Source organism: Antrostomus carolinensis, unplaced genomic scaffold (assembly GCF_000700745.2).
Source record: "Antrostomus carolinensis isolate BGI_N321 unplaced genomic scaffold, ASM70074v2 scaffold2449, whole genome shotgun sequence".
Taxonomy (NCBI): domain Eukaryota; kingdom Metazoa; phylum Chordata; class Aves; order Caprimulgiformes; family Caprimulgidae; genus Antrostomus; species Antrostomus carolinensis.
In genome coordinates, this window is record NW_010336226.1 from 7,550 (window position 1) to 17,321 (window position 9,772).

Sequence of the window (9,772 nt, forward strand, 5' to 3'; positions counted from 1 at the left end):
TTATTGAGAATCATATATAAATAGAGAAGGCAAGTGTAACAAAAAAAACCCCGAGCAACATCAAAGACCCTACCGTTCATTAGTAAAACTCAGAGATGTGTACATAGTATTGTCTGTTCCTGTAATGACCTAGCATTATCTACTGCTTTGCTTTTATTAACTTACCAGGAGTTTCCAAACTAAAATTCCATGAAGTTGAGGTATGAGACATACCATTAAGTTGAGCTACTGACCTCAAGTTCCCTTCACAGTGAGTTGTGATACAGTCGTTAAAATTCAACATGTGATCCACCTGATTAAATGCTGGAGTCTAATTCTGGACAGGATAAATGATCCTGTTTATGACAGCTCGTGAAAGTCAAACCACGCAAATGGCTATCGCAAACCACTTCCTTTTCCTGAATGAGAATGAACAAGATTCTGGGGGCATGGAGCTGGCACACCACAATCATTGAGAAAGAAGGATGCAGGCCACCAGGCTGCACAGGAAGGCCACCTTCCAACGGAGTCACTGAAAAAGAACTGGACTACGATCAAGCAGCATCACAGATTCTTCCTATGTTCTGCTGTTTTATACATCAGGAACAGTCCAAGATCTGAGCTGTACAAAATTGTGTTTCAGCTACTTGTACACTCTTTTTGGCTTGATCTCTGAACATTTCACTCTGCAACTAAGGATCTGGTCCTTGCTTCATGAAAAAGCATCTTTGTATATGGAAGACACTTTGCAACAAGCATGCCAATAAACATCATTATGGCAGCAATCTCTTTGGCACAATAGTCTAACAACCTTACTGCCCCTCGAAGTCCTATTATGCTACCTAAGTTGGATCTGTACAGAAGAATTATACAAGAAGGATCGTTCTTCCTGAAAGTGGCAAAACCAAATAATGACTTTACTGTAAGACAACTATTTCAGGTCAGCCATCTCGAATGCAGTTTATCAGCAACAACTCCTGTTGTTTCTGCTCTTAAGAGATGCGATCAGAGTTCATTTTTTGAAGTTTGGCAGGAAAATTATCTTCCAATTTCATCTCTAGAGCACAAATATTTGGAGGGTTCTTCTGTAACTCGAGAACACCAGTAGACTGAGTTAAAGCCTCAGCATTTATTTGTAAGGCTTTCAACTGTACCCTATTATCACTGTCTTCGCTGTCAGAGACGGGATTTATTTCTTGAATTTTCAAGAGATCTCCAGTGCTGCAAGTCTTCTCTATGTTACTGGAACTCATGCTCAGGGCTCTTCTTGGAAGGTCTCCCTTTCTCGAGCTAATCTTAAGTTTAAAAGGGAGCTTGTTTTTCTGTCCTGCAATATCAATACAGTCAAGAGAACAAACTTGCTCTCTTCTGGTTTTATTATCGACAGGACTATTCAAAGGAGATGACAGGAACAGGTTTTCTTCTTGCTCTTTAACACTGTAAGGAGGAGTGGGGACTTCAAACGTAGCATGAAACTGAGAATAATCGACACGGAAAAAGCCATCTTCTAGGGACATTACTGGGAGGAATCTGTGACCCCAAAGAACTTCATCTTCTGTATATGAGGTCCTAGCTTGACATGTCATTCCTACGGAAACAGAAACAAGGGCATAACGTTCTAATGTGACCAAGTACACTGGCATACGGAACAAAAAATACAAGGTAAGGCTGATGGATAAAAATCAATTGTAGCCTGTAAGCTAACAAATTTAAAGATTATAAAATGGAGCAACTGTTCCTAGTCAATCTCCCGACAGTCAGTGGAGTGCCTCTAATTGATTGACTAGATTTCCGTGCAAATCATGGATTAAATATTGCAGACTCACACTGAGAAAATATAAAAGCAAAACATGAAACTTAAAAGCAAAACATAAAATTAAGGCAGTATTAGCTCTCTAGCAACAATAATCTTACAGTTTATATGTAATAATGTTTCTTGGAAGTCACCTTGGGAGAAAGACCCGTTGCTTGGCAGGCTTTACAGAATTCTCAGGCAAAGATCGGGCGTGAGGGGAGCCAAAGCTAAATCAAAAATTTAATCTTCCATTCCTTCTGTAGGCTAGGCTACTTTTTCTCCAAATAGTGTGTCAAGACAAAAGCTGCGCAGAGACACCGCAGCTGTCTTCTAAGCTAAGACATAGGTCCCGCTGTAAAACTTGTCAAATTTGTTCCACTTAGTGTAAAACACACGTCACTGGCAGTATTTACATCTGTAAACTGACAGCTAAAATGTGTTCTAGCCAAGCCAACAAATCCGTTACAATCTCAGCACAATAGTGCTGATGATAATGAATACAAATATCCCAGGTGAGTAGAACCTCCTTGTGATGGTACTCTTCAGAGGCAGAATTAGCAGTCAGTAAGCTCAAACTCTGATTTGCTTTCCAGTTATGCTATATTAAATCTCAAACAAGCGTAAAATGTTTCCCTTGCGATACCTGGTTAGGTAATTGTATTAAGTGCAGTTATTAATACATGCTTATCTAAGATAAATGATTCAGTTGTGGGATGAGAAGAGGCTTCTGTGGGGATCTAAAGACTCCTGGCTTGATGTGAAAGAGCGTTCTGCCTAAGTGGATTATGTATTTGTTTAGGGGTCAGCCCAGCATGTGGATAGTAATCGGTCAGTTCTGTTTCCTGTCCAGCATGAGATGACTGCACTTGGGTGTACCAAAAGGACATTACTGTTTCTAAGGCAGGAACCAAGTAACCAGTAATCTTGTTGAAATGCTTCTCGACTAATCAAAAGTTTAACAAATCCTAAAAAGAAGGGAGAGGAAGATCAGAAAATCAATGAACCTCCTGAATGATTTGGACTTTAACAGTGTGCATGGATCCTCGACGCAGAGCTTCTTATGTAACCACACCACACTGTCACAGGATTCATAAAAGAATTAAGTCCTCAAAAGACAAGCCCACAAAGTGAGTGTCATCTGGACAATGCCGTATCAGAATTTAAAAGGGGAAAAAAAAAAAGTTTAAAAAGAAAAACCCCAATTGTGACTATGTGGTCTGTATTTCTACTGTAAAACTGGATCTGTTATTTTGCATTCAAGTTCACGCAAGCTAGGCTGAAAGTGATTTTGCAGCACTGGCAACTTCTAAGGTTCAACATTCTTTCAGAGCACTGGACCTTAAAACAGAAGTCTCATAAGGGTGTTGTACTCCTCTACATGTCATACTCAAAGAATGGCAGGGTGCATCTCTTCTTGGATGTACTGGCCACTTTGGGCATCAGTAATGTGAAACCCTATGGGAAAGGGAGGTCTCCTATTGGCTGGTAAAGGCCACTGAAGCCCTATAGCATATGGTAAGATATTCTGGAGCATCCAGGATTAGCATCCTGAAAGGATTAACAGCTGCCTCTCTAAAAATATTAGGACTAAAAACAAAGACTAAAAATTAAAGCATGCATTTTATTCTAAATCTTACCGGTAGTCTCAACGATTCCTTCAAGGATGACAACTATTTCAAATTGCTCGCTTCTTAGTGATCTTTGTGAGAGACAAAAAAAGGGGCTCTTTGAGTTAATTTCATGACAGATGGTTAATGGAGAAACTAAAAACAGCTGATCAGCTCCAGTTCCAAATCCAACATCCAGTTCACACTGGTCTAGCGGCAGAAATTCTCCCTCTGGTGTCTGTCGGGACTAAAGATGAAAAGATTATTTAGTAATCACTGTATGAGACAAAACATTAAATCAATGCAATCAAGTTTAAACCTGCCTCTTTCGTGACACTATCATCTACACATTAGGTCTGGGGTCTTCATAATGGAGATATAAGTAATGCTAAATACTATAAGGCTACTATATATGACTAATTTTACTTTTCTCATCAGGTCACTAGATCTCATCATTATCTACAACTATGTTTGGGTTGTTTGGTTTGGGTTTTTTTTCTTGACAAAAATGTCAGGTACTATACTACATGCCTTATAATGGATGTTTGCCATGAACATCCTGCGGCAAAAGTTCCTGCTAATGAGAACAAAATCTACAAGCCAGGCACATTTTAATCTATTGCATGAAGTCATGTTTCATTATTTTTATGTGTTACTAATTTTTGTTTGGCAGACACTGTTATGTACTAATTCAAAGGTAAGCGTTACAGTAACTTTACAATGCGTCGCATAAGTGACATTTCCACAGAATCATCTGAATCAATATGAATGACACTACCATTGTCACTCCCTTGACAATTTGCATGTACCACCCTACTATATGTTGATCTTAATAATGAACTTATGATCATTATTAAGTGCTCTGTTTTTACTCTTGTCATTACACAGGTCCAATAAAAATACTGATATGACAGCTTCTGCCTGTCCCGTTGTGTTCCCCCCAAATTTTCCTGGTATTCAAAGTATAAATAAAAATTACATCAGTTGGCCAGGCAGCTCCTCAGCTGATTGCTTTAAAGGTCTCTGGTGGAAATTGCCCATTAAAACTAGAAGCTTTGCAGAGCCTATTTAAAATCCTTTCTGCTTATTGTTTAATTAGAAATCACTTAACTCTTTTAAGAAGCCAACTACTGATTATAAACAATAGATTATTCTGTAGCTACTGAAGAGTTTTAACTGTGTTGCATTGATATTGACAAATGTATTGGTTCCATGGCTTGGAAACTCCATCCATCAGTCCTGAGAGCAAGCCGAAGATAGCAGCTTTGCCATTGACTTAGATCTGATTGGTGTTCTTTTAAGAAAGTTTTTATCTTTAAAAAAAATACCAAAGCAACTAGTGTACCTTCAGGTTGTCTCTCTGCTTCACTTGTATCTTAAAATGCTCAGTTTTTAATTGCCTGGTATTTACTGGTGATTATATAACTAATTAGGTAGCTGGTAGAGTAAACTGAATAAATGCAATTATTTCATTTATGTGCTGTGTCTGTTTTTCTGCTGACAAAAAAAAAATAAATAAATTCCTATCTAAATAACCAAGTTCCCCCTTACCCAAGGGTCAGTTTCTCCACTACTGATGAGGACAGGGAAAATACCAGCTGATTGCTTGTAAAAGCATTCTCATGGATTATTTGTGTTTTGAAAGGTAAAAGACAGTGCTGTAAAATAAAAGCAATCAAAATCACTACTACATAGCAATCGTGACAATCTCTGTTATATGCAAAGGTCTAATCAAACCACTGCAAAAACATCCTTTCTCTTCTCCTTAGGGAACCTGCAGAACTAAGCTGCACACTAACGCACTGCTTTTGTTGCCTGGCTACTGTTCTTTCAGTAGGTGCACAAATTGGTTGGCAATGTATGATCCTTTGCTCCAAGGTAACAAGGCTCAACCTGAGCTGTATAAATCAACACCTAAAACTCAAATTTTCCCAAAGTTTTATCAAATACAATTATCTAGACAAAGATGTGCATATTTGCACAAACTGCTGCCTGAATGACTTAAAAACTGTTTCATCTACAAACCATTTTTCTCTGTGGAAGAGTCTTCGATCAAATCCGCTCAATAGTAAACAAATCCAACGAGGCTGATTAGAGGTAACAGATCTGGGAGAAAGCAAAAGGTTGTGTTTGAGGTATTCGGTATCTTACAGGCAGGACTGATTTATGCAGGGCACAGAGAATTTTTAAAAGAAACTTACTTGTTAAATAAAAAGAAATTAACCTGAATGAAGATAGCTTAATAGCCCTAATATGTCAAGACTCCTAGCCCGTGACCTTTGATGCATAAATATAGCTTTACTCAAAGGATCACAAAACAGGGCAGAGGACTATAAACTGTCAGCAGTAAGTTTGGAAGGAACACTTGTAATTCATTGTTTTCACTACCTACCTAAGACAAAGCCAAAAAAATTCTGCAGATTAATATATGCTTGAACAAGGACACAATTACTTAGAAATGACGCAGCTTTCATTTTAAATGTGGTCGGAGATGGAGAATCCAAAGGCCTCGATGAGTTTCTCGGAAGGTTAATTGCCTCACAGCTAAGAAAAAAAAAAAAAAAAAAAAAAAAAGACTCATGTGTCTGGACTTTTTCTACCTTTAACTTTCTGCCACTGGCTCTTTGTTTTGTTTCTTATTACTGGGCAGATTTCCACTGCATCATCACTTACTCTGGTTTTGTGTCTGGCCAAACATTTTATGCCCTTTGAGTCTTCGCTCCTTTATTCACTCTTGGCTCTTTTCTAAATCCTGTTGTTCATGCACATCCTTCTTTAACCAGACATGACACAGTTTTATTTTTATTAACCCCCTTTCAGTTTACTCGTTTAGAGAACGCATATAATTATGTTTGGATACCCAGGTGGACTAATTAAGCATTGGACTAGAAAACACGGAATGCAAAAGACAGATGACCATCTAGCTTCATATTGCAGTATGTTGTAGAGAAACTCAAGAGTCTAGAAAATGCTAAACTGGTACATGCTAATTTGCCATACAGCACTAGGGTATTTTTGGAAAAACCCTCACCTTACCTATCTGCACTTCTGCCCCACCCTTAGAATAGCAGCTTGCAAGAACATTTATCGTGTATTATATTACTGAAATAATATGAACTTGTTACTTTGATACTGCTGTTAAAGAATTGTATGTTTTTTTGGTAGCGACACTGTATCTGCAGCTCTAGTTTAGATAATTTCCAGGATGACTGTTACTTTTTAATATAGTCTGGTTGCTCCAAGCTGTAAATACAACCTCACTGAGCTGGGCTTGTTCGGACCAGAGAACAGAAGGCATAGAGGGGAATCTAGTAGCAATCTTCCAAAACCTAATAGGAAGGTAATCAAGAAGGTGGAGCCAGGTTCTTCACAGCAGTGCATAGCGAACTTTCTGTTACAGTTTTGTTTGCTTTCAGCTTATTCAAAGCTGTTAATTAGTACAGATCAAAGAATAGGTGCCTGCTGGTCAAAACCCAGAGTGCACTGGCTCTATGGCTACTACGCTTCACAACCGTATTTTTAAAACTATTCCTTAGCACGTGTTGAAAACAGGCTATGATGATCTTACATTCCTCGGCTTTCTGAATCAAAATGTCCTACACTACTAGCTGTAACACTTTACAGACCACTTTACACACCAACACAATCATGTTTATCAGTGACATGTGTAGCCCCATCAAGAGAAAATAAAAATAGGTGTCGTAACTAATTTTAAAAAACCCCAATACTGATCGCCATACAGCGGATGCTCGTTGCTGCGGTTATCACCAGATCACTCCGGTGCACTACTTCTGGAAAAGTTTTTGCTGGAATAGCCACACTTAGTCTTGTAACGCTGTTTTCTAAACTCTACATAACTCAGTCCAGAAAAGGCCCCAGACTTTTTCATGACATCACTACACCCCGCTGCTGGGCAGCCCCCCTGGACCACAAAAAAAAAAAGCCAGCACAGTGTGGAGGCACCACTGTAATCTACCAAATATCCAAGGGCACATATCACACCTTCAGTAAATGCCATTCAGGCAGACTTAGATTGGTGTACTTCCTTTACAAAGGTAAATCCTCAGAGCTCCACTGGTCCCACTGAAACACTATGTTCATTACTAAATATGGCTCCTATCTCAAGTACAAAAGTGTGATAAGACATATTTCTTCACATTCTTTCACTGTGACACAAGCAAAAAAATTTCTGTCTATCTAACCGGGTGCAGAAGTGTAGCAAGATCAGCTGTCAACAGCACTGCACAAAGCACAGTGGAAAGAGCACAAATCACAAAAAGGCAGAACTTGCTAAAGATAAATGGTAAGTGAGTTCCGGCACATTCACCATCAGTTTACAGGACACATAAAGCCACCTCAAAGCAGCTGATGTAAATTCATGCACTGCTGTAATGGCCCCTTACGACTGCTGGAACAGTGCGTCCAGTTCAAGGGGCACCTCAACAGAGGAGGATTTACAGAAAGGCACAGGGACTAATACCGTGCCTTGTACTGAGGACTGGGGGCAGCTAGCACACAAATATTTACTTTTTAGCTTCCCTGTGTCCATAGCTTATAGTTGACAAAGGTTGCAAAGCAGCCTGAAGACACATTATGGGCCTGGTAACTGTTCAAAAGGAATCAAGTACTAGTTTATGAAAAAGCTACCATAAGACGAATCAGGTCAAGGTGGTCCATCAAACGTCCTTGCACTTTCTGTCCCAATCACCTGCATACCAGCAATGCATAGCAACAGAATTATCAGTAGAAAGTGCATCAGGTTGTGTCTTCAGTGTCCTATTTCAAAATAAGTTTATAGTGAATTACTACCACTGCAAAAACACAACTGTGACACTGCTTTTACTCCACTTAGACTTGCATTCCATCTTGGATGATGGACAGAATTAAGTACTTTTAACAGTTAGAGACCAATAAAAATAATAGTTTAGCTGGCTTTCCAATTCCTACAAAAAAATGCTCCATTGTAACTCCTGACAGCTTGTTCCCATATATATATATATCTCCAACCTCTTTTTTAATCTTAGTAGATTCTCCATTTTAAATGGTATTCTGCAGCAAGAAAAATTAACAGCTCAGTCAAGCGTTCTGCACCGAAGGAAAACATCCTTTTGCATTTACCACTGTCCCTTGACCTACTGTCTCATGCTTGTTTCTGCAGATATAAAATGGCCAAACAGTTGCTCCAAAGAGAGGATTACCATAGAGAATATAGAAGAGTTGCGACATTCAAATATAATATTCTGAAGTTAACATCATCACTGGGATCCAGCTTTGGATGCTCCCCATCAAGCATGCTCCTGTGCCAAAACCTAGCTGCTATGTTGCGTTCTGTTGTCATGCCACATGCAGTGTTTCCTTCCATTCTACACCTGCCCAATGTATCTTCCGGACTTCCATGCCTGCCAAACTCTACTGTCTCCTGATAATTTCTTTATTTTTTCAGTTATGATCTCATTTGAATTCCAGTTTTCTTGCATTCTGAATTACACTAACTATTGTCAGTGATTAATAAATAGATATTGGTGACAATCAAAGGGCCTTTACACTAAAGCACCTGCACAATCCCTCTGAAATGCTCAGAGGCCACTGGGCTGGAACCATGGTGTAAGGAACTGCAAGTTAAAGCTCCTCAAGTTTCCCCAGGTTGAAGAGGAGGTCAAGATTGATCTTTGTCCTAATTTAATGTCACCACAAAATGAGTATAATCAATTTCTTATCCCCAGACATCATCTGCTAAGGGGCATGCCTTAGTATCTCTCCCTGCAGCTGTCCTGTATCCTGGCATATCCACCCTTCCTGACCACACTGGCTTCCTGCCAGCCTCACAATCCACTGGAATGCCTCGGGAGCTCTCTGATGAGATTTGCCCCTACATCTGCTTGACTCCTTTGTGGCTCCCACTATGGGCAGCCATGGCAAGTTTTTCCAAAGACCTTCACACTGCCCTGGCCATGTCACCTCACCCGCATGCCAGGGGACAGATAGGGCAGCTGCCCCTGGGGTGGGGCAGGGCAGAGACCACCAGCAGGCAGCAGCGGGGCCAGCACAGGGGAAGCCCCATGCTACCCACCCTATGGGCATGTGGTTGCACTAGGTCTGCACCCTGCCCTCGTCAGCCACTGCAACCCAGGCGCCCTATCCCACTCGCTGTCATGCCAGGCCTCACCTTGATAAGCTTGCAGCGGATCTGAGCAGACACCATGTGGCTGTTGCGGAGGTTGCCGACACGGAACATGAGGCAGAGCGTGCCATCCCGCTGCGAGATGACTGCAGCCTGGCTGAACATGAGGGTCTCAGCTCGCTTCTTGGGCTGGGACATCTTGATGAACATGCAGCCAATGAGAAATGCATCGACGATGGAGCCCAGCAGCGACTGGAAGAGGAAGAGCAC

At 40.4% G+C, this 9,772-nt stretch overlaps 1 protein-coding gene across 1 annotated transcript; it reads right to left on the bottom strand.

Annotated features, from left to right (window-relative positions):
* Positions 1-971: 971 nt before the first annotated feature.
* LOC104530226 (G protein-activated inward rectifier potassium channel 1-like) lies at positions 972-9,769 on the bottom strand (the record flags this gene model as incomplete). Its single annotated transcript, XM_010174754.1, has 3 exons — positions 972-1,567; positions 3,412-3,628; positions 9,548-9,769. Coding segments are annotated over 3 exons (1,035 nt in total), but the record flags the coding sequence as incomplete, so codon positions are not given.
* Positions 9,770-9,772: the final 3 nt, after the last annotated feature.